Source organism: Lithobates pipiens, unplaced genomic scaffold (assembly GCF_037356315.1).
Source record: "Lithobates pipiens isolate NorthernLeopardFrog02 unplaced genomic scaffold, aLitPip1_a1.2 Scaffold_11, whole genome shotgun sequence".
Lineage (NCBI taxonomy): Eukaryota > Metazoa > Chordata > Amphibia > Anura > Ranidae > Lithobates > Lithobates pipiens.
The window spans coordinates 20,471,631-20,497,484 of record NW_027507696.1 but is presented as its reverse complement, the minus strand read 5'-3'; the positions used below and the strand labels follow the sequence as shown (position 1 = coordinate 20,497,484).

The window sequence follows — 25,854 nt, the reverse complement described above, 5'->3', positions numbered from 1 at the left end:
ATCTAGGCTTACCTGTAGGTCAAAGTTGGCTGTAAGGGTTTACAACCACTTTAAACCCACATGAATGAGGCCTAAATGTCTCATAGCATCGACATATCAAAGTATGTTTAAATCTTATCACTCACTCTGGGTAGTGTTGTGGAATTCAGGCTGGCATGGCTCGCACTCAGGGATATGCTGATTTATAGGGGGTGTATCAGGATTACTGGTGTCACTTCCATTTCCAGAATCAGCAGAGGCACAGCTGGTAGCCTCCAGTGTCTCAATGTGGGATAGCTCCTGGAATACACAGAATAAAAATCTGACACAATAGAAACAGAAAAACAGAAAATAGAATAAAGAGTTAACTTGCTTTATTTCAGTATGGATAGCATGGAGAAGGGTTAGAGCTTCACTAGTTTTTTTTTTTTTCAAATATAAATTGTATTGTTTTTCAAGAAGAAACAAAAGGAAGAGGGCAAATAAAACCAAAAGGGCAACAGAGAATTCAGTACAATGCCAGTCTTAACTGATGTGCAGAGGTAGGTACACATAACAATGATAGCAGCAATATCAGTACCAGTCATAATCGTGATGGTACCATAATCCTACGCACTCTCCAACTACTAGATAAAAAAGGGCGCATTTGGCAATGAGTCTCACCATGTCTGCGCAAATTACAAGTCTGATTATACTACCCAATATCTGAGTACAAATACCACATATAACCAGAGAAGAGAAAGAAGAAAAGACCAAAGGCGAGGCAACTAGAAAGAACAGGATATAAAAGTTTCAGTAAGGCTGGAGGAAGGGAGGAGAGAGAATCAGAGAGGGGGAAGGGTAAAAAAAAAGTGGGGGGGGGAATTGGCCCAGGTGAGGTGGGCACGTTATCACTAGGTTTTATACTACAATCGGTTTCCCTATTGGAAAGATTTACGTTCACTTCATGTCAAGACAACATTAATGCAAAACCAACAGGGACACACACATTTTTAGTAGTGTGAGAAAGGGTTCCAGTGTGAGAAAGGGTTCCAAATTCAACATAGTAATGTATTGCTGTAAGGACCTTTTGTCCAACTGATAATCCCTCATCATTTATTTCTTTTATAGATATCACATGGACAGAAAGTGAAGAAACATTTCCCCAATGGTGTCAGAAATTTTACCTTTTCCCCACTCTATCCAAAGCCAAGATAAAACATTTTGGCTAGAGTCTAACTTTAATCTTACCAGTTTCACCTGTTTAGGCTTCATGTCTACATGGTCAACTTCATCACATGATTTGGCCTTTGAATCTGCAGAACTCTTCCTCTTACGTTCCAGTTTTCCTGATGGGGGATTTTCTGAAGTAAGAGTAAATTACAAATATAACAAAGCTGTCTGCAGTGCTGGAAATTCCTAGTCCTCTAGATGTGAGGTGCTCTTGCTCCTACAATCTTAGGAACTATTTGACTAAAGTGCAGCTAACCACTTTAATTTAGTCTCTCCTCCATTGCATTATTTAGAGATGACAATTTGCATAAAGAACTTTCATTTGTACAAAATAATTGTAATCTAGATCAAGGGTCTCCAATGTACAGCCCGCTGGCCACATCTGGCCCGCTAGGAGGTTTTTACTGGCCTACAGCTAGAGTCCTTAGACTCGCTGCAGGGACAGACTACCAAAGTTTTCTCAGGTTGTGAGGATTACTCATCTGATGGGTACAAAAATGTGTGTGGGGGGCTCTGATGGAGACACTAATTTGCAGGGATCAACTGATGAGTGTGAAGGGGACACAAATGTACAGAGAGACTGGAGGAAAGGTATGTGATGTGGGGTTCACTTTTTTTTTAATCAGGAAAAAAGGTTTATTGTGCCAACAAAGACAAAAAACACATTACATACCATATCAAAAAGAATGTTATGTTATGTTACAACAGCAGATCATGCAGTGTGCAAATATAGATCAATAACACAGCGGCACCAAAAGAAATTACCTTGACTCATCGCAACTAAAAGGAGAGCTGTTGGACGGCAAGCACAAACCCGCCGACCTAACACAGCCAGACATAAGGCCAACAGACCAGCTTATAAAGATTATTTCCCATAGTCTGCCTAAATGTCTGGACTCACCCCCTCTTTAGTCAGAGGGTGTGTACGCAGATTGCCTTGCCTGTTTAATGTATACCCAAATTTCTGCCTTCTACTAAACCATAAGTACCCTTTATACCTGTAGCAACCAATGCATAATCAGTCACGGGGGTGCCAACCAAGGGGTTTCCAGCCATGCTTGCCATATGGAGTAAAATTTCGAACAGTGTTTCTATGCTGATATGTTAAGTACTCCCCGATAAGGATGTAGTTGACCTGTTCGACCCATTGTTTTTTGGTTGGAACATGTGGAGATAACCAGAAACTGGCCACTAGCTCACGAGCTAAATACAATAATCTGATCACCGCTATATTAATAGGGGAGGGGGGAGATATATTTCCTCATCTATCGCTCCCAAAATGCATAATATTAAGGGGTTCAAAACGATCCTGATCTGATAGACTGAAGAAATAACCTCAGTGATATCGCCCTGATACTGATATAACCTGGGACAGCGCCACATCAGGTGAATTAGAGAACCCCCCACAATGTTTGGGGCATATAGAAGAGCTCCTCCTTCCCCATCGCTGCAGCTTTATAGGTGTGCGGTAGGCCCTGTTCAACAAAAATGAATGAGACAGTCTGTGAGATTGTGAAACGGAGGTTATTGGACCTGCCTGTAAGCATATATCCCGTGTTTCATCATTTATTTCCCCTAGGTCCTCAGTCCAGCCCCTTCTACTCGATAAAGTCGCTGAATCTTGTATGGATGACAACAAACAGGAGTAAATGTGAAATACTAGACCCTTTTCCTCCTTAACAAAAAAAACGTCCTTTATTAGGGAATGACGGGAAAGTGAGAGAGTGGAGGTCTGGCCCTGGGCCTGTAGAGCATGTCGTACTTGAAGGTACCTGTAGAATTGATGTCTGGGGAGGTTAAATTCTGCTTGCAGCTCTAGGAATGACTTTAGTACATTTTGGTTATATAATTGGGAGATATTGCAAATTCCCACCAGCCTCCATGTCTGGAAGCCGTCCAATTTGAATACCTCTGCTAAATTAGGGTTGTCCCATAATGGGGTCTCTTTAAGAAATCTCAAGATATTCAAGCTAGACCTAACCGCGGCCCAGAGTTTTTTTTTAGAACAACAACAGTGGGTGCCGTTTGTGGCAGGTGAGGTAACCCCGCGTCCAGACTCACTAGCACTGAGCTGTTCTGTGATCCGGTCCGCAATAGGTTTTCAATTGAGTCAGAGTCGACCAATGGCCCAAAACCACACAGATGTTGTATTTGGGAGGCATAAGAATAGAGTTTAGGGTTAGGGACTGCAGCTCCTCCCCGATCTTTGCCATATTGCAGAGGGGAAAGACTTATTCTGACTACTCTTTTTTTCATATCAAGGATCTGAACAAAGTATCAATACGATTGAACCATCTACAGGGTATCCACTGCGGGGAATTATGCATGATGTATAATAGTTTGGGGCACCAAACCATTTTAATAAGGTTTATTCTTCCTATTACTGACAATGGAAGTTTACAGCAGGTATTACACGTCATTTGAAGTCTTTTGAAAAGAGGCAGGAGGTTCTCTTCTAGGTAGGTCAGTGGATTAGCAGACACCTGTACTCCCAGATATTTAAATGAAGAAACTACCTTGAGGGACCCCGCAGCAACCAGCAACCAGATAATCGGATCATCTACTGGCAGAAGGACAGATTTTCTCCAATTGATGGAGAATCCCTATAAAGAGCCGAAGTATTGAATAGCATTTGTAAGGGAGGTGTCCACGTCTCCTACTAGATATAGTAGTGTGTCATCCGCATAAAGGGAGCTCTTCTCTATGTTTAGTCCCGTTAAAACCCACAATAGGCGGAGATGATCTTACAATAGCCGCAAGTGGTTCAAGGGCCAGCTCAAGTAACAGGGGTGACAGTGGACACCCCTGTCTTGTACTCCTAAAAAGAGGAAACGGATCTGGGAGGTCTCCATTTACGCGGATCCTAGCCAATGGGGCTGCATACAGCAATCTCACCCATTTGATTGTAATGTAACTGTAATGTCTGCCCTCATGTTGTAAAGCCCTGAGCAAACTGTTGGCACTATATAAAACCTGTATAATAATAATAATAATTTGATAAAATTGTTCCCTAGTCCAAAGTGCTTCAATACCTCCCACAGGTAAGGCCACTCGACAGCATCAAAGGCCTTAGCCGCATCTAGGGTCACTTAAAGCTTTAAAGTGGTTGTAAACCTTTGTTTTTTTTAAAATAATAAACATATCATACTTACCTCCACTGTGTAGTTCGTTTTGCACAGTGTGGCCCCGATCATCATCTTCTGGGGTCCCCCGGCTGCACTCGCGGCTCCTCCCTGCATCAGTAAACCACCTGAGGGAAGCTCCCGGGGGTTACCTTGCAGGCGTGCACCCGAGTCCAGCATTTGCGTGCATAGACTAGGCCCCACCCCCTGTGTCATTGGATTTGATTGACAGCAGCAGGAGCCAATGGCTGCGCTGCTATCAATCTATTCAATCAAGAGCCAAGAACCCTGGGCAGAGAGGTCCAGCGCATCTCCTCCGAAGGAACGAAGGGCACGGGTGAGTAAAACAGGGGGCTAGGTCAGTGTTAGAAGTTTTTTCACCTTAATGCATAGAATGCATTAAGGTGACAAAACATGAGGGTTTACAACCCCTTTAAACTGAACTCTAGCCCAAGGCAGAATTAAAAATGAAACTTCCTTTCCAGGTGACTACTCTGTTATTGCAGTGAGATGAACTTACTGTTTTCTCCTTACTCATTGCATTCCTAAATATATTTCTTTTGAGGATCAACTAGGGAGAAATTAAGACTCACACAGGCCTAGAAGATTCTACAAGGGAACATAAGAAGTCGTCACTGTAGAAAATGAAAGCATGAAGCAAGTCTGTGAGGGAAATCTCCTCAATGGAACAAAGACCACAAGTTCTCACCTTGCTCCTCTGGTGAAACAATTCTATAAACTTTGTATGGTTCCGCTATGTCCAGCTGGGACCTCTGTGGGACCTCTTGGAATTCTGGGCTTTTATTCAGTGCACAACGAAGTCTTGTCTTCCATGCAGCTGCATCCATTTTATCTCCATTTTGGTATTTGTTCTTGTATTGAGCCCATGCCTATACATGTTATTAATAAATAAAAAAAAAGACTAATTAAGTATCAGTGTATAGGTAAAGCTAAAACTTTTTTGAATAGAGAGGGGGAATGTTTTTATGGCTGCCTGTGTCCCACTGGGAAGTTTTTTTTCTTACCTGTAAAATCTATTTCTTGGAGTACTTCCCAGGACACCTAGCAGCTTTAGCAATCCTTACGAACAGGGTTATGCACCACCTACAGATGATTGGACACTGGCACAAAAGACAGGAAGTCCCCTACTAGGCATAACCAATCTACTGTAGGAAGGGCTTTAGTTTTGTAGCAAGCTATTAAGCACAACACATTGGGGAGGGATCACTGTCCCATGATGCACTGGATTTTACAGGTAAGCAAAAAATGCCATTTTCTTTGTTGTACATCACAGGACACAGAGCAGTTTTAGTAATCCTTACGAACAGGGATATCCCAAAGCACTGAACAAGAAGGGAAGGGCAACAGAGCAACAAGCCAAAAGGCCCCAAAAACCAAACCAGAAAAACAAGAAAGAACCCCACATAGCAGCCTGAAAAACACTGCAACCAAAGGTAGAATTCTCAGGGGCTCTAACATCCACCTGATAAAACGTTTTAAAAGTGTGAACCCAATGCCAGGTAGGACTTTACAAACGTGAGCTACTGAAGCTTGATGACGAACAGCCCAAGAAGCACCCACACTTCTGGTAGAATAAGCTGCCATTAAAAAAGGAGGTACCTTTCTTTTTAAACCATAAATGTGAGAAATTGACAAATCCAACGAGAAATAGTAGACTTAAGCCACGTACACACGGGGCGGACTGTCTGGCCAACTTAGTCCTTCAGACAATCCGACGGACAGTCCGTCATACTTTCGAATGAACGGACTTGACCACACACACCACTTTTTGAGCGGACTAATACGGCGTACTAAGTCCGCCATACTATCCGCCCTACTTTTAAAATGAACGGACTCGTCCACACACGCGGAGGAAAGTCTGCTCATTTCGAGCGCGTCTCCAGGTAGGCGGGGCCCGCGAAGGAGACGTCGCTGGCCCCGCCGCCTGGTATGGACTTAAAGGGGAACCCCAACGCCGAAAAAAATCGGCGTGGGGGTCCCCCCAAGTCCACAACAGACCCTTGTCCGAGCACGCTACCTGGCCGGCCCGGCCATCTTCTTGTAGCTCTTTTGCTAGCGGAGGAGTCCGGCTTTCTTCCTCGCTGCCGGCCTCTTCTCCTGACTTCGGGGGTCTTGTCCCCCTCTTCGGTTCTTCTGCCGGGCCACCGCGCCTTCTTATAGCTCTTTTACAGGCGGTGGCCCGGTCTTCTGTCGCCGCCTTCCGTTCTTCTTCTTCTTCTTCTCCAGGAGATGTTGCCTCGACGATCTCTCCGGCCGGAATGCCAGGGACGCACTGCGCGGCCACTTATATAGGGACAATGGGGCGGTGTCACATGGCTTTATGTCACATGGGTTGGTGTCACATGGTGACCCCGCCCCCTTACGATGTCATAGTCCCCATGTGACATCAACCCATGTGACCAACCCATGTGACATAAAGCCATGTGACACCGCCCCTTGTCCCTATATAAGTGGCCGCGCAGTGCGTCCCTGGCATTCCGGCCGGAGAGATCGTCGAGGCAACATCTCCTGGAGAAGAAGAAGAAGAAGAAGAAGAACGGAAGGCGGCGGCGACGGTGGCGACCCGGCAGAAGAACCAAAGAGGGAGACAAGACCCCCGAAGTCGGGAGAAGAGGCCGGCAGCGAGGAAGAAAGCCGGACTCCTCCGCTAGCAAAAGAGCTACAAGAAGATGGAGGAGTCCGGCGAGAAGACCCCCGAAGACGAAAGACCCCCGGAGCTGTGCAATAAAGTATTTTATCTCGTGTGTTGTGTTTTTTTTTGTACTTTTATTTTACAGGTGAATGGGTAGGGGTACATTGTACCCCATACTCATTCACATAGGGTGGGGGGCCGGTATCCGGGGGCCCCCTTATTTATTTTGAGGGGACAACACATTTACACTGTTATACAAGCTGTACACTCACTACTTTACATTGTAGCAAAGTGTCATTTTTTCAGTGTTGTCACATGTGAAAAGATATAATAAAATATTTACAAAAATGTGAGGGGTGTACTCACTTTTGTGAGCTACTGTATGTGTGCATATATATATATATTTTTTAACGCTTCTAAACGCAAACGCGGCAAAACGCTGGTAAAAGTATGGCATGACGGATGTTTTAAACGTGGGTTACCATCTATCAAGTTAAATCGTTCAGGAGAGGTTGTACAAACGTCCTGTGTACATGAAGCCTTAAAGTGGTTGTAAACCCTTACAACACACTTTGACCTACAGGTAAGCCTAGATTAAGGCTTACCTGTAGGTCCAAGAAATATCTCCTAAACCTACACGGTTTAGGAGATATTTGCCAAAAGACAGGCACCACTGTCTATGGCGCATGCGCCGTAGACAGCTGCGCGCTGGCATACTGAGCGCGTCGCCAACGGCAATATGCTGCGCGTTGCGGCTCCCGTGCACATGCGCGGGAGTGACATCATCGCGGCTTCGCTGAATGACAGCGGCGGAGCAGCGAGACCCACCGAGAAAATGGATGCGCCAGACTACAGGGGACAACGGTGACTTCGCTGGCTCCTGTGTCAGGTAAGTGACACACAATGGACTACTATGTGATGCATAGTAGTCCATTATGCTTTACCTTTGCAGGGAATGAAAGAGGAAGTAAACTCATCAGGGTTTACTTTCTCTTTAAACCGTTGCGATCAGAACAAATGTCCCCAACATTTAAAAAGATTCCCCAATGGGGGAACAGATATCAACAAAAACCTGGCAAGGTCTATTCCCACCCCCCCCCCCCCCCTCACCCCTAGAAACATGACATTTTTTGACTTTTTTTTTTCTGTGTGAAGCTAAATGGAACATAGCTTGTCAAATTCTCTCTGTTAATACCATATAGACATCTCAGGGGAAAAGAGAATTTTATTCTTTGTTATCCTTGGATAAAGTAAAAAAAACAAATCCTCTTTGCAGAGATGAGTTTTTGGACTGCATTGAAAAATAGAAAAGAAAAATAAATTTTATCCAGTTATATATTAGCTAAAAAATAATTAGGTGCTGTAAAATCTTTTTTCCTGCAATTGAACAGTTATGTGAAGCGAGATCAGAAAAACAAGTAGGGCCCCCATACAATGCTTTTCAGTAGTTTGCATTGCCTCACTCCCAGAGATGGCAACACTCAGTCGGGAGGGTTTCCGCAATCCATAAATCAGTGGACAGGACTAGGTTTGGCCAGGTGCTGATTGACAAGCTGCAGGCATGTAATTCAGCAGTGACAATGCCGATAACCATGCCCCCCTAACTAGGGGTGCAACAGATCAAAAAACTCATGGATCGGATCATTCTTCGGATCAGAGTCACGGATCGGATCATTTTTCGGATCAGAAAATAATAACTGAATTTGCAAAAACCTGCGAAAATGCCATCACCATATAGTCCCCACTGCAATATACATCTCCCCCACTGTAATATCCACGTCATCTCCCCCAATGTAATATTGGCTGAGCATGGATGGGTATGGCTGGGTATGGCAGGGTAAGTATTGGCAGGGTAAGTATTGCAGAGTATTGGCAGGGTAAGTATTGCAGAGTATTGGCAGGGTAAGTATTGCAGAGTATGTATTGCAGAGTATTGGCAGGGTATGTATTGCAGAGTATTGTATTGGCAGGGTATGTATTGCAGAGTATTGGCAGAGTATGTATTGCAGAGTATTGGCAGGATAAGTATTGCAGAGTATTGGCAGGGTAAGTATTGCAGAGTATTGGCAGGGTAAGTATTGCAGAGTATTGGCAGGGTATGTATTGCAGAGTATTGGCAGGGTATGTATTGCAGAGCATTGGCAGGGTATTTATTGCAGAGTATTGGCAGGGTAAGTATTGCAGAGTATTGGCAGGGTACGTATTGCAGAGTATTGACAGGGTACATATTGCAGAGTATTGGCAGGGTAAGTATTGCAGAGTATTGGCAGGGTAAGTATTGCAGAGTATTAGCAGGGTATGTATTGCAGAGTATTGGCAGGGTATTGCTGGGATGGCTGTGGCTGCCATCCGATTTCTCCCCTCCACTGTACAGATCAGTACAGAGAGGGGAGAGAGGAAACGGTGTCATCATGACCCCGGTTTGTTTACAGTTGATCGCTCCGCCACGGAGTGATCACGTTGTAAACGCCGACAGGTGTACCAAGATGGCCGCCGCTCCGGAACTAGGCCGAAGCTGCGGCCTTTACTAAGGCCGAGACCGTGGAGAGCTCCGCGTGCCGATCCGAGTGGGGTGTCCTGTTCGTATCGCGGATCGGTGCCGATCATTTGCACCCCAACCCAACATCTTTTCATCATGCTGTAGTGCATGTAGGCATAGCTTGCATTAGGATGACAATGCTGCTCTGAACTCAGGAGCAGTGCAAGCAGCGTCATCACCCTATCACAGGCAGCTGCTTGAGGTGGACATCTATGGCAGGATCAACAGGTATTTGTGAGAGTGCAGGAGAATAAGGGCTCATGTACACTACAGCTTCTAAACTTGAGTTTAGGCGCTTTGTCATTTTTTTCTGAGGTTAGGAGAGGTTCAACCTTCCTCTCCTGAACGAGGAAGAATCGCGTTGAGGATAATAACATTTTGATCGCCGGCCGCAAAATCGCAACCAGTCAACATAGTCTATGTGTACATGAGCCCTAAGGAAAACCTGTAAGTGAAGATGCGCTCACAATTAAGTGCTGCAGAAATTTTTTTTATATGGCCAGCCATAATCCTACTTAAAGACCCCATGTCAACAACATACAAGAGAAACTAAGATTAATGCCGCGTACACACGAGCGGACTGTATGGCGTACTTAGTCCGTCGAAACACATTTCAGCGGACAATCCGCTCGTGTGTGGGCTTCAGCGGACTTTTTCAGCGTGCAGTCCGGTGTACTAAGTATTTCGTTTTTTTCTAAATTCTGTCCGTCGTACTTTGGTTTCAGCGGACAGTACGGTCGTCAGTATGCTAGTTCGACGGACTAAGAATGGCGCATGCCCAGAAAGGATTTACACGGCGGAAGGGTGCTTTGCTGTGTCTTGGACTTCCTATTTCTAGTCCTGTCGTACGTGCTGTACACGTCATCACGCAAGCTTTCGACGGACTGTTTGTGCATCCGTGTGTGGTCAAGTCCGTTCAGTGGAAAGTACGACGGACTGTCCGTCGGATTGTATGACGAACTAAGTATGCCATACAGTCCGCTCGTGTGTACACGGCATAACTCACAAAGGCGATCTTTTAGCATGACCTATTAAAAAAAAACCTGGAAAACTGAACAAAAGATGCATAATTCAGAGAAATTACTACTGCTTTGTAAAACATCAAATGAGGCTGGAAATATAAATTAAAGAAAAAATAAACAAGGCAACAAAACATTTGTATATAGTAAGAGAAGTACCTTAAAGATGGCAGCATCTTCATCATGTCGAAAGTCCTGTTTCCCTGCATGTTTCCATGGGATTCTGAAATTTTTTTTCTGTTCATCATCCCACTTAAGTCCATGATACTTTCCACTTTCAATCTGCTCCACTAGCCATGGTTTGAGTTTCCGTGCAGAACGAGCCCGACCAGTGGCCATCTGAAATTCACCCAGCAAAATGTTTTACTCACAGCTTGCACACATCATCTAGAGCTGTTATCAGAATAATCTTGCACTTTTTTCATGTGGTTGACATGGTAAATGAAACCAGCCCATCAATAGAAAAAAATGTAACACACTGCTGAGCACTATAATATAACTATCTAACTGCAAATAAAAATAGTATACAGTGCAAAAGATACTTTTGTTGGTTGATTCTCAAACTAATCTAGGGTTAGAAAGCCAATACTAGTCTCCAAGGGATATAGGTTTCCATGGACAAAAGAGAAGGTTCAAATATTAAGCTAGGAGGAGGCAACTTATGCTGTCTGCAACAAGCCAATGTAGTGTGAGATTGTTTTCTAAGACTAGGTTCACACTAGTGCTTCTGGATAATCATGCATTTCTGTGTGTTTTTATTGCACTTTCTTACGTAGATTTTTTATGCATTTTCAGGCATCATGTGTTTTTTTTTTTTTTTTTTGCAGGAGGAGACTGTTTGTTAACCACTTGCTTACTGGGCACTTAAACCCCCCTCAGTCCCAGACCAATTTTCAGCTTTCAGCGCTGATGCACTTTGAATGACAATTGCGCGGGCATACAACACTGTACCCAAATGAAATTTTTATCATTTTTTTCCCACAAATAGAGCTTTCTTTTGGTGGTATTTAGTTACAGCTCGGAGTTTTATTTTTTGCTAAACAAACAAAAAAAGATGCAAAAAATAAATAAAATAAAATCATGTTTTAATAGTTTGTTATAAAATTTTGCAAACGGGTCATTTTTCTCCTTCATTGAAGTGCGCTGATTAGGTGGCACTGATAGGCTGCATTGGTGGGCACTGATGGGCTGCATTGGTGGGCACTGATAGGCTGCATTGGTGGGCACTGATAGGCACAGATAAGGCGGCACCGATGGGCACAGATAAGGCGGCACTGATGGACAAAGATGGGCACAGATAAGATGGCACGGATGGGTGGCACGGATAAGTGGCACGGATGGGCACTGATAGGTACCACAGATAGATGGGACTGATGGGCACTGATAGGTGGCACTGATAGGTGGCTCTGATAGGTGGCACTGCTGGGCACTGATGGGCAGCACTGCTGGGCACTGATGGGCGGCACTGCTGGGCACTGATGGGCGGCACTGGGGTGCAGCACCTTTGAGGCAGATTGGGTGGCACTGTGGGGTGGCACTGTGGGCACTATGGGCACTGACGGGGGGCACTTACTTTTGCTTTTTATTTTACTTCAGGATGGCACTGCGGGAGGCAGGTGGGCACTGGCAGGTGGCAGGTGGTCCCTTGTATTGATGGCCGTGATCGGGACTTATGTCCCGATCACGGCCGCCGGTGATCGGCTTTTTTTTTTCTCCTCGCGCTGTCAGCGCGAGGAGGAATAATAGCCGATTACCGGCTCCGTTCTATCACATGATCAGCTGTCATTGGCTGACAGCTGATCACGTGATAAGGGGTCGGGATCGACCCCTTGCACGGATCGGTGATCAGGCGAATCTCATGGACTCGCCGATCACAGAGCGCGCCGCGCGCGCCCCTCAGGGGGCGCGCAGGCCGCTCGTACACGGGACGACGTCAATAGACGTAGTCCCGGAAATGTAGGTCCGCGCTAATGCCGTCATTTGGCAATAGCGCGGATCCCAAGTGGTTAAACACAAAACCTTGCCAAAAAATACACATTACAGTTACTTATATCCTGCTGTCAATTTACGCAGCGCTATACATATACAGTTAGGTCCATATATATTTGGACACAGGCACAATTTTAGATTTTTCAAATATTTACAAAAACATATGCAAGCATCAGTTATATAATGAGTATGGGCTGAAAGTGCACACTCTCAGCTTTAATTTGAAAATAAAGATCCTCTCTATGGAAAAGAAAAACACATTCACAACACCCAGACAAGTGAAGGACATTCTCCAGGAGGTGGGTGTATCATTGTCAAAGTCTACAATCAAGAGACATCACAAGAGCAAATATAGAGGGTTCACCACAAGGCGCAAACCATTCATAAGCCTGAAGAATAGAAAAGCCATATTAGACTTTGCCAACATAACATCTAAAAAAGCCAGACCAGTTCTGGAAAAGCATTCTTTGGATGGATGAAACTAAGATTAATCTGTACCAGAATGATGGGAAGAAAAAAAGTGTGGAGAAGGCTTGGAACAGCTCATGATCCAAAGCACACAACGTCATCTGTAAAACATGACGGAGGCAGTGTGATGGCATAGGCATGCATGGCTTCCAGTGGCACTGGGTCATTGGTGTTTATTGATGATGTGACAGAAGACAGCAGCAGCCGCATTAATTCTGCAGTGTTTAGAGATATACTGTCAGCCCAGATTCAGTCAAATGCAGCAAAGTTGATTGGACAGTGCTTCACAGTACAAATGGACAATGATCCAAAACACACTGCAAAAGCAACCCAGGAGCTTTTGAAGGAAAAGAAGTGGAATATTCTGCAATGGCCGAGTCAATCACCTGATTTCAACCCAATTTAGCATGGATTTCACTTGAAGGCAAAACTAAAGGCAGACAGATCCACAAACAAAGAACAACTGAAGACAGCTCCAGTTAGAGCCTGGCAAAGCATCAGAAAGGAGGAAACCTAGTCTTTGGTAATGTCCATGGGCTCCAGACTTCAGGCAGTCATTGCCAGTAAAGGATTTTCATCACAATATTAAAAATGAAAATTTTAATTATGATTATATTCATTTGTACAGTTACATTTGAGCCCCTGAAAATGAGGGGACTACGTATAAAAATAGGATTTTTACGTCATACTTACCTGTAAAATCCTCTTCTTTCTTTGAGTGCATCATGGGACACAAGAGTCAGGCTAATATTTATTACCTGCTGGTATGTCCCAGAGCAATAGCCGCCTTGAGGGGAGGGAGACACCCTGCCAAACAATAGCCATCAGAACTTATATGGCAGCCCATACGGCAGCCCGCAGTACACTGTGGTCGAAAGCTGAACGAATCATTGGCTGCTCAAACATCCACTTGATAAAATTTTGTGAACGTATGGACTGAAGACCAGCTAGCAGCCTTACAAATCTGAGCCACAGATACTTGATGGTGAAAAGCCCAGGAGGTTCCTACACCCCAGGTAGAATGAGCTCTCACCCTAAAGGGAGGAGCTTTATGTTTCAGACCGTAGGCCAGAATGACCAACTGACAGACCCAATTGGTATTGGAAGCTGTCTGTCCCTTCTTGGGTCCCTTTGGTAAAAAAAAAAAAAAAAAGTCTGATCCTTGGATCTCCACAGAACTAGACAGATAAACCTTGACTGCCTGGACAATGTCCAAAGAATGCAGTCATCTCTCTTCCGCCAAACGAGGCTGAGAGAAAAAAGAAGGAAAAATAATATCCTGATTTAAATAAAAGGCCAACACCACCTTCAGCAAAAAGGATGGAACAGGTCGTAACACGACTCTTTCATGGTGAAGGATTAAGTACGGTTCCCTGCATGAAAGCCGCCAGCTCTGACACCCTTCTGGCCGAGGTGATAGCCATCAGGAAGGCTAGCTTGCGTGACAGCAAGTCTAATGGAATTTCCTTAATAGGTTCAACTGGTTGTTTCTGAAACACAGACAGCACCAAGTTGAAGTACCAAGGACACATAGGTGACCTAATGGGGGGGAGGCTAAATGCCTTTGGAAGAATACCAATATAGCTGAAACCTGAACTCTGATTGTACTCAAAGCCAATTTGATTTCCACAGCTAACTGTAGAAAAGAGAGAATTCTCTCAATCACATATTTCCAAGGATGCCATTTTCTGGCTTCACACCAAGCAATACAAGTCTTCCAGACCTTATGATAACTCTTCCTAGTCACAGCTTTTCTAGCATTCACTAGGGTAGACACTACTGGTCCCGAGATGCCACGGTCCTTCAACACCCTGGCTTCAATAGCCATGCCATCAAATTTAGAGACTGTAAATTGGGGTGGAATATAGGACCTTGAGACAGTAGATCGGGGCGGTGTGGAAGCGTCCATGGCCCGTCTATCGTCAGTCTCACAATCCCCGGAAACCAGGGCCTTCTGGGCCAGGCTGGTGCCACCAAAATGACTGGGACCCACTCTCTCCTGCGCAACAAACATGGAAGGAGAGGGATCGGAGGGAAAGCATAAACCAATTAGTACTGGCTCCATGGAACTATCAGAGCATCTGCTCCAATTGCCAGAGGATCTCTTGTTCGAGACACAAACTGCTGTAGCTTGTTGTTGAACCTGGATGATCTCTGGCCATCCCTAACGTTGGCAAATTTCCCAGAACACCTTTGGGCGTAGGGACTATTCCCCCAGGCAGATCTGCTGGGGGTTGAGATAATCTGCCTTCCAGTTTTCTACTTCCGGGAGATGAACTGCCGATATCATTGGCACATATCCCTCTGCCCAGGCTAGTATGTAGTTCACCTCCTTCAAATAGGCCACGGCATTGTTGGACTGAATCCTGATCGGGCAGTCCTGAAGCTCCAGTAATACTAGCATGTTGATGGGCAGGGTCTGCTCTGCCCCTGACCATTTACCCTGAGCTGTGAGCCAGTCTAGGGTCACTCCCCAGCCTGAGAGACTTCATCTGTAGTCAGTACTCTCCAAGTTACTGGGTGAAAGGATTTTCCCTTTCACAGGTTCTGATCCTGCAACCATCAGTTTAGGCTTAAGCATGCCTGAGGATATAAGGACATTGAATAATCCAGGGCCTTTCTTCCTCTGTTCCAAGCCGAAAAGATGTCTTGTTGTAAAGGCCTGGAATGGAACTGGGCATAGAGCACTGTCTCGAAGGAGGATACCATCCTCCCTAGAAGACTCATACAGAGCCGAATGGAGGGTTCTCTGGTGCCCTTTATCTGATGGACCCGATCCTTCAGGGCACAGATCCTTACGGGTGGTAAGAATACTCTTGCTTGGACCGTGTTTAGAATCGGACCTAAATATCTTAGACGGAGCTGGTTTCAAGGCAGACTTTTTCGGTATTTGTGATCCAGCCTAAGCTTTTCATATACCTCACTGTGTATATTATGTTCTGTTCTAGAGCCTGTACTGAGTGATCTCTGAGCAGGAGGTCATCCAGATACCCAAGCACCAGAATCCCTAGGGCCCTTAAAAGACCCAGTACTGGTGCTAGGACCTTTATTAACACCCGGGGAGCTGTAGCAAGCCCGAAGGGTAGGGCTACAAACTGAAAGTGATGTTCCTCTACTGGAAAACGTAAGACCCTATGATGAGGCTGAAAAATAGGTGCGCGTAAGTACGTGTCCTTTATATATCGATGGAAGCTAAAAAGTCTCTCCTCTGGAGTGAGGTTACTACTAAGTGGACAGACTCCATCCAAGAGGACTGTATCAATAGATACTTGTTCAGGGACCTTATGTCCAAAATGGGCCTTGTGTCCCCGTTTGGTTTCTGAACCGTAAGCAGGTTTAAGTAAGACTCTGTGCTCCTTTCAAATACAGGAACCTCTATAAATCACTCCTTGATGCACTAGATGATGTAGTGCCTGAAACAGCAAGTTTCTTTTTGGAGGATACGATTGAACGCTGGATCTTAAGGTAACTCATTCGTCCTGGATTGTTGTTTTCCAAATGTCCGCAAAGTGCAGCAGCCTTCCCCCCACACGATGGAGTAGGGGCGTCTCCTCAAAAGGAGAGCTTGGTGCTGGGTTTAGAAGAATTTTGGACCCAGGGCCTTTTCTGGCCCTGGCATTGCGGCTTGCCCCTGGCCCTAGCGCCCCGTTAGTGGCGGAACCGCCCTGATGCTGTGACATTTGAGGAAGCAGTCCTTGGGTTTTTAAATGAGGGTTTGGTGCTTTCCTTCACAGGATGTAGAGAACTCTTCTCTCCGGAAACCTTTTGGATATATTTGTCCAAGTGATCACTGACCAATGTTACAAGGAAGCTTGGCTGACCAGTTCTTAAGCCGTAAAAGTCTGCGCCTATGTACAGACAAGAGAGCCAGACGAGAAGCCTGCTGTATTGAATTCTTTAAAGCAGGGATATGCAATTAGCGGACCTCCAGCTGTTGCAGAACTACAAGTCCCATGAGTCATAGCAAGACTCCCAGAGGCAGAGGCATGATGGGACTTGTAGTTTTGCAACAGCTGAAGGTCGGCTAATTGCAGATTCCTGCTTAAAAGCATCAACAGCAAAACACAGAGCTCGAGGAATATCTGTCCTACTTTCAGGCAGATCATCCTCCTGGTTAGGCCTATCAGGCCATTTGATCCTTTATGGACTGGCAAATACCAACTGCTGCAACAGCTGGCTGAATAGCTGAACTGGTAAGGGTGCAACGGATCGTCACCGATCCGTGATCCGAACGGGTCACCCCGCTCGGATCGGCACATGCCGCGATCCGCGGAGTGCACCGCGGTCTCGGCCTTAGGAAAGGCCCCGGCTTTGGCCTAGCTCAGAAGCGGCGGCCATCTTTCTACACCCAGGCTGGTAACACTGTGATCGCTGTGACACTGGTAAAAAACTAAAGTACTTGCTGTATGGGAGGGGTTATATAGGGGATCACTTCCCGTCTGAAGACCTTTGGTCTACCAGTGTCCATTCACCTAATGATGGAGTATAACCCAGCAGGTAATAAATATTAGCCTGACTCTGTGTCCCATGATATATAAAAAAGAAAATTATTGCAGTCCCTAAAACGTGTACTTGATTTTTATGTTCAACCCTTTCAATTAAAGATGAAGGTCTGCACTTCAAATTAATTTGGATTGTTTCCTTTTAATTTTATTCTGGCGGCATACAGAGTCAAAGTATGAAAATTGTGCCTGTGTCCAAATATATATGGACCTAATGCTATATTGTACAATCACATCACTTCCTGCTCTCAAGGAGCTTACAAACGAAGGTCCCTAACTTACCCCCGAAAAAGGCTTTTGGAGGGGACTTAATGCTAGCCTCTTGCCTACCGACTATGGGCCCTGGCATTTGAGGGAGCTACAAGCATTTAGGAAGATGTTCTGTTATATAATGCAAAGGGACATTGTTAAAAAGGCCATGATGAACTCTGCCAGTGTGGGACTCATAGCAGATGCTGATGTCATCAGCAAGCCACCTGCCTGAGCCCCCTGCCACAATGTATTTATTGTAAGTATGTCTGCTATTGTCTGAAGGAGTTCTGTGTTTATGCTTATGATAATGTGTATTGTCCGCAGTTAGCTTGGAGTTGGCAAGTCTGACCTGCAATGTGAAAATCTGAGTCATCCAGATGGTTAATTAAGGATCCTCTGTGATGGGATTAACCATGAGTCAGCTGTACCTGTTTAGCTAAACCATTGTGAGATGCTTTGTGTAAATATCTGGGTCATTGCTAATGTGGTGAGTGACCTCCTACTCAAATGTATAAGAGTCTGTATTCTTGTTCACATAAACAGTTCTTATTCTGGTTTACTCCAAAACTGGTGTTGCCTAGTTCTTGGGGTAACTATAGCCAGATTCACTGATCTCGTTTTCCAGAGCATTGGGAAGCAGCTTCTTGGCAGAGATACCCAGTTAGGGTGGCTGGAGTCCGTCACAACATTCATTCATACATACATACATACATACACACACACACACAGGCCAATTTAGACAGGATCCAATTAACCTACCAGCATATTTCTGGCGTGTGGGAGGAAACTGGAGTACCTGGAAGAAACCCACACAGGCAGAGAGAAAACATGCAGACTACATACAGGTAGTGCCGTGGTTGGGATTCGAACCAAAGACCCTAGTGCTGCTAGGGGGAAGTGCTATCAACTTAGCCACTGTGCTGTTTAGTGCTGATGCTGTTATTGGTATCATGTTGCTGCACCCTGACAGTGATAGGTTTGGGGTACAGTATAACAATGGCTTGCATTCTCATTCTAATGTACAGAAAAATATTAACTAAAAAGATGCAAAAGAGAATGGTTTCAAATACGTTAGAATATCATTATTTGTATACCTTTGCAGCTGGACAGTGTTTCTGTTTATATCTGGTGGAATTGTACAGATACTTGGTGCTTGAATCCTAAAAGACAGAGCAGATAGTTGGGTTAAGTTTTAACAGTGGTATTGGTCTGTGTGTCTAAGGCTGGGTTCACATTGCAGCGTTGACGAGAACCGGATGTGATTCGCACCGCACTGCAGTGCAAATCACATCCGATCTCTGTGCGATGCGAGTTCAGCCATACAGATAGTATGGCTGAATTTGCATCGCAACCGGCCCAAACTCGCAGAGGACCCTTTTTTTGGTCTGCAGCAGAATCGGATTGCATGGGTGTTCACACCATGCGATCCGATTCCTGTCCGAGTTTGCAGATCGCACTGCGATATGCAAACTGATCTGGGGTCATTAACCTTTCACTGACACTCCCAGCAGTTCGCATAGGGCAGTGTGAACTGCCGCCGGGAGGTATGCGATGCGGGAACCCGCAGCGGATTTGCGGCGTTCCCGCATCGCTGCAATGTGAACCCAGCCTAAAGGTCTGATATAGTAAAAGTTATCATGTTCTGTTTTAAATCCAAACAAAGGACCGCGGACATAATTACTCACATTTTAGTTTCAGGCTTACCTTTATATGGTTATTTATCAGATTGTTATTATGCAAGAGGTTTTGGGGAAGTTGTTTTGTGAGGTTATAAAATCTCATGTAAATGTAGAGCAAATTATAAATATAAGCATGTGAAAGAAAAAGGATTCAAATATTTAGCACTATCATTACAATAATTAAACACACGCAGTTATCCCAATACAATATTTTTTTAGGTTGCGGTCCTATGAAGCGGTAGTAAACCGCAGCATTTAAAAAAAAAAATAACCCTGCAAGGCAATGGCATAATGTGCTAGAATGCATTGCATACTGAAACCGCTGACAGGGCTTCCATCTTCACACGATCTTCCTTCCAGGTTCGCAAGCTTCGGCAGCTTGAATGGCCGAGCCGCAATGACGTCCCACATGTGCGGGAGTCACAGACATGGCACAGCACTCTGAAGAAACGGCACATGGGCATGCATGTTTTAACGCATGTTTACAATATTAACACATAAGTTAGATGTCTTTATACTTAAGGGGACTGTTCTCATTTTAAAAATGTTGCCAGAGGTGGTTTGTAATAATTATGATAGCAGATGAATGTAGCTTCCATAATAATGCAATGCTCAAAATGGCACCTCAGCAAGCGTTCAACATAAAAAAAAACAAGTAAAATAAATATTCATTAAGAGATGGTCTGAAACTCTAAGAGAGGTACTAGAGGTGCAGGTTCATTCCCTGGAGGCCAGATACGTTCAGGACCCTACAGTTGGCTCAATCAGCTTATGACCACCTGCTAACCTCCTCGGCGGAAAAAAAAGAGATTTTTCTCTAAGACCGCTTTCTTCGAGGAAGGGGAGGTAACGGGACACCTCTTGGCCAGAATAGCTAACTCTGAGCAGAAATCTCCAGTTATAGGAACTATACGGACGAAGGTAATACAACTGGTTCACTCCCCTGATAGGGTAATACAAACGTTAGCAGATTTTTATGAGGAATTATACCGCCCAACCTCGCATTATGGTTCTGAGGATCTGGAAACATACTTAGATGAAATACCATTCCCACAACTCTCAGGTTCCCAAAGCGAAGCATTGGAAGCCCCACTCACCCTGGAGGAACTGCAGGCTGCTGTGGCGGGGTTCCCCAATTGCAAGGCCCTGGGGGGGGGATAGGATCCCCATTGAAATTTACAAGCAATATTCAGAGACACTACTCCCTAGGCTGCTTGGAGTATTTAACGCTGCTAGAGAGATCTTACCCCCTTCTATGTCTGAAGCACATATTGTTTTAATTTTGAAACCTGACAAGAACCCAGTAGATCCGGCCTCATACAGGCCAATATCTTTATTACAGTCCGACATTAAGATACTGGCCAAAGTGTTAGCTCTTAGGTTAAACAAAGTCATCACCTCAGTTATACATTCAGGTCAGGCAGGCTTTATGCCAAATAAATCCAAGGCAATAAATCTCAGGAAACTATTTCTTAATATGCAATCACTGGCTGATAATGTGGGCAAGAGGGCTCTCTTGTCCCTGGATGCTATGAAAGTGTTTGATAGTATGGAGTGGCCGTACTTCTGTGAGATACTGAGGCGATTTGGCTTTGGAGTCGGTTATACCTCATGGTGCTTTATCACTGCCTGAGAGCGGCTATTAGGGAGGCCGGCAGGCTGTCCTTGTAATTTACACTTGGCCTGGGCATGCAGCAGGGGTGCCCATTGGCCCCCCTGCTGTTTGCCCTGGCAATAGAACCGCTGGCCATTAGGATCAGGGAGCACGGTGGCATCACATGTTTCTGCTATGGGGGCAGGCAGGAAAAGGTGACGCTCTATGCAGATGATACAATGATCTTGCTGGGAGACACAGCACAGTCTCTGAGCAACACAATGGATACATTGATTAGTTTTGGGGTGTCCGCAGGTCTTAAGATAAACTGGTCCAAATCAGCACTTATGCCAATAGATGAACCACAAATACAGCAGGGGGGGCAGGCGGGAGAGATCCCTATCGCCCTCTTCTTTAAATACTTAGGGATAGAGATGACCCCTCGGATCGAAGACTATAATGCTTTAAACATTGCCCCACTGCTGACCAGGTTCCGCTTAAGGACCAAGACTTGGAACACCTTATGTATGTCGGCTGCGGGCAAGGTGAATCTTATTAAAATCTTATGCCCCAACTGCTATACATGCTCCACAACAGTAGTGATCGCATTAAAGACCTTCAGGATAGTAAACTCAATATTCTGAGAGCTAATATGGAAAGGCTGACCTCCTAGGATAAAATTAGAACATTTCCATGCCCAAAGGTGGAAGGCGGCCTTGCGTTGCCAAACCCCTGGCTGTACTATTTGGCTTCTCAGCTACAGCATTTGATTGGCACCATGGTCCCAGAAGGAGAACACACTAACAGAATCCCCAGCGCCTCCAAGAGCATTATGCTGCATACAGTGAGTGGGAATTCTATTCCAACTGCCCTTGAGGCACAGGCCTTTGGTAAACTCCAAAAAAGCTTCCCCACGTATAATTTAATACAGAAAATATGAAACAAAACCAAATATCTGCAGGGGGCAACGGGAATTAGCGAGTACAGCCCTATATGGGCTAATGAGTCTAACCCCGAACTAGCAAAGCTACAGCATAAGAAGAGATAGCAGAAGAGTGGCGTGCTCTACCTGACACAAATAATCAGCAATTGTAAACTACTACCCTTTGATACCCTGAGAGAAAGATATAAGTTGCCAGCGCATATGCATTTTTACTATATGCAACTCAGGCATGCCTTTATAGACAAAATCAGAGTGTCAGGTCTCAGAGTGGCAGGTGGATGAAAAGCCCCTTGTCTCCCAGCTTAAAATAGTGGAAAACTCTAAAGGGTTAATCTCGCAGAGCTACGCCACACTTCTAAGCAAGTTTCTGGCGAAACACCCCTTGACAGTCAAAAGAAAATGGGAATTAGATGTAGGACCCCTGGAGGACGAACAGTGGGAGGAAGTACTACAGTCAGTAGCCATATACTCGTTAAATGTGCCGCAAAGACTTACACAACTGTACACACTACTGAGAGTCTACTATACACCCAACAGGTTACACTCTATGGGACTGACACCGACACCTATGTGTACTAGATGTGAAAGAGACCATAGGGACTTAATACAGATGATGTGGCGTTGTCCCAAACTCCATGTATATTGGAGAGGGGTGACTGGCACCCTGAGCACAGTATTCCAGGTGTCAGTCCCCTGGGACCCCAGGTGCTGCATTTTGGATTTGCTGGACGAACTGGAGTGGGAACCCCATACCAGAGAGGCCCTGTCTAGGGCGCTCTTCATGGCCTGCAAATTGATAATGCTGCACTGGAAATTGGACATGCCTCCGATGGTCAAGGAATGGACCACTACTCTAGGCAATACGCTGAGAATGGAAAAAAATCATATATCAGCATAGAGGATGTTCACATAAATTTGAAAAACTGTAGGGGCCATGGCTGGACACTCCGAGTCTTGGCCCGGATGACCTTGTCATGGACAGACTGCTCGGCCCTAGGGTGGGCTAAATGCAATACTAAAACTATATTTCCACTTGTACGGATAAGATATAGCACATTGTTTGATATTCAGGTTGAATAACGATACAAGGTTGTGGGCATTGTGAGATGGGGGGAATCTAAATGCACTCAAGAAAGCTATGTCTTCGGGTCACTTGGCACTGTATTTCATTGTTTTGTATTTTCTGAATATAGATAACTGGACTGTATGCGTGTATTACCAAATAAAGTTATTTTTCTGGATAAAAAAAAAAAAAAATACATATTCATTAAAACACACATTCCAGTGAATGATGTATATGTCTAAGACCCATTTCACATTGAGGCGCTTTTCAGGCACTTTTGGGCTAAAAGTAGCACCTGTAAAGTGCCTGAAAAGCGGCTCCCTTGCAGTCCCAGAGTGAGATCCCGAGTGCTTTCACACGGAGGTGATGCGCTGGCAGGACGTTAAAAAAAACTTCTGCAGGCAACATCTTTGGAGCGGTGTATACATCACTCCTAAACCACCCCTGCCCATTGAAATGAATGGGCAGCACGCTTTGTGGGTCATTTTAACTCTTTTTCAGTCGCTAGCGGGGTTTAAAAGCTCCCCGCTATTGGCCGAAAACCTCCGCAAAAACGATGGTAAAGCTAAAGCAGTAAAGGTAAAAATACCGCCGACGCCTCTGTCTGAAAGGGGTCCTAAGCTTGGCCTACAAGACTCACACAAATGAGCTGGATAGGGGAATCCCCCCAGCCGGGAAACTGTATTTTGGCAGCTGCAGCCACAGATCAATGGAAAATTTTCCAAAAATGTACCTTCAAAAGAATTCAATTAAACAATCAACATCTGTCGAGCAGGGAGAAGCCCACACACTGATTGAAATTGTCTCTGCTGAACCAGCTGAATTTCAATCAGACAATGCATTGCCAGTTTAGATATAATAAAACTAAAAATTGATCCCCTGAGACAGAAATGTGGGAACTGCCATTGTTAATAGTAGTCTGAAAAGTCAGAATTATTTTTACACTTGCTGTAGGTCAATAATGACACCATTTAGAGAAGCCAGATTACAATGACAACCCTTGGACCTTTAAAAACAAGTTCAGGAAATACGCAATCCACATTTATATCATCATACATTTCCTTCAACTTATGAAACTGTACTTTGCTAATGCAGGCCAACCTCCAACTTCAACTTTGTATAGCAGAGCCAAGAGGATACTTGCTGAACAAAGTCTTTGTTGTCGTAAGCCAGACAATCATGCAGAGTTACAGTTGACGCGTTTCACACTACAGACAGTGACTATGAGCCGGGGTTTGCACCTGGAGCTGGATGCACCTGAGTGCTGCATGAAGCGGTGCTTGTGCTTCTTGTTTTGATTTCTCAACTGTGTATAGCACTTTCCTCAGAACTCAGCAAGGAAAGCTGAAAAAATAGAGAACTAGTTTTGAATAGAATGTAGAAGAGTTGGAACCTCCATCCGATATCTATTACTGTCTGTGTCCCTACTGTAGACGTTCAATCTCTCTCATGGTGTTTTAATTAATATGGTCATCAAAACAGAAAAAATACATGAGATCTCTGTTATTTGCTTCCTGTATATCTACGTTGCTGGCATATTTCGTAGGGCAGTACAGCATACTGTATTTTTAGTCTCTCATTAACTTTCTCCTCTTAGGGGAGCTGGTCCTTTAAGGATATCCTAATGCTGGAGGCCAGTAAGTTGCCTCCCGATCATGTGATCACTGCAATTGGCTGTCCCAGTGATGATGTGGAGACTGTCCTACTGGATCCCCATTGTAAACAGTGACTGGGAGTAGTGGATAACAGCGAGTCACAGCGCTGGGGGCACAAAGTAAGTGCACTCCCAGCACGGGGGTTACAATTTGAATTTAACGCTGCTAGAGGCGATTCAGTTCGCATTGTGCGCTATATAAGTATTTCATTCATTCATTCATTCAATTTATTCATTATGGAAAAATAGAAAAGTGATGGCAGAAAAAAAAGACCAAGTGTCGTTTTTTTTTTTTTTTTAAATACATGTTTTGTATTTTTTTTTATTATATCTACAACCCACTTTTCTAACCTTCTGGCTAGGTTCACACTTATGCGATCCTATGCACATCACATGCAATGTCTGTGTGATTCAAATGCAGCCATACAGTTTGTATGGCTAAAATCGCATTGCATTGGCACCAAAATGGTGCAGGACCCTTTTCCTTTTTTTTGGTCCAAACTGGAATGGGATTGTATGGGTGTTCAGACCCATGCAATCCAATTCCACAGTTTGCACTGCGTTCTGCAAACCGATTTGGGGGTGTCGTTAACTTTATATTGACACCCGCAGCAAACTACCTGCGATTCAGATGCGACGTGGGAACCCGCACAGGAATTGCTGTGATTCCCGCATCGCACCAGTGTGAACCTAGCCTCCATGAACTGTAAGACTTTTCACCATACACATTACAATCAGACCATACAATCTATGTACAATCTCATCTAATAAAACTATATACAAGTCATATATATATATATTTTTTTGACCCGGGTAACTACATAGCATCCGGCACCTCATCCCAAAGATGGCTTTCCGGGGTAAGCTTTGGGACGGTTGGACAATGGCAAATGATGTACATATATTTTATGTATTTATAATCTTAGGTATATTTGCATTTTTTCTGACAGTGTATATTTATATTTTTTTCTGTACAGTTTCACGTTTTCAGTTGGTTCTTAAATTCCCTGATAAAGCTAATACTGGATAAACATGTCAGGATAACATATGAACCTATAGCCACCATTTAACCTGAATTTCACTTGCTCGACCATCAAAATGGAGATGTACAATGAGTGATTTTATTTTATCATATTTTAATCATGTCTACAATAAAATGTGATGTTTTAATTACTTCTTGTTTCTA

At 44.5% G+C, this 25,854-nt stretch overlaps 1 protein-coding gene across 3 annotated transcripts in view; it reads right to left on the bottom strand.

Annotated features, from left to right (window-relative positions):
* IRF9 (interferon regulatory factor 9) overlaps positions 1-25,854 on the bottom strand; it is a 73,974-nt gene that overhangs the window by 23,251 nt on the left and 24,869 nt on the right. For 2 of the 3 annotated variants that reach the window (XM_077469563.1, XM_077469570.1), the window contains 5 exons: positions 18,830-18,895; positions 10,684-10,863; positions 5,023-5,203; positions 1,210-1,322; positions 126-279 (listed from right to left, as the gene is read on the bottom strand). In XM_077469563.1, the coding sequence (XP_077325689.1) occupies positions 126-279; positions 1,210-1,322; positions 5,023-5,203; positions 10,684-10,863 (628 nt within the window). In that variant the 5' untranslated portion in view covers positions 18,830-18,895. The remainder of the gene's footprint in view (positions 1-125; positions 280-1,209; positions 1,323-5,022; positions 5,204-10,683; positions 10,864-18,829; positions 18,896-25,854) is intronic. The other variant, XM_077469579.1, reaches the window with a different exon arrangement.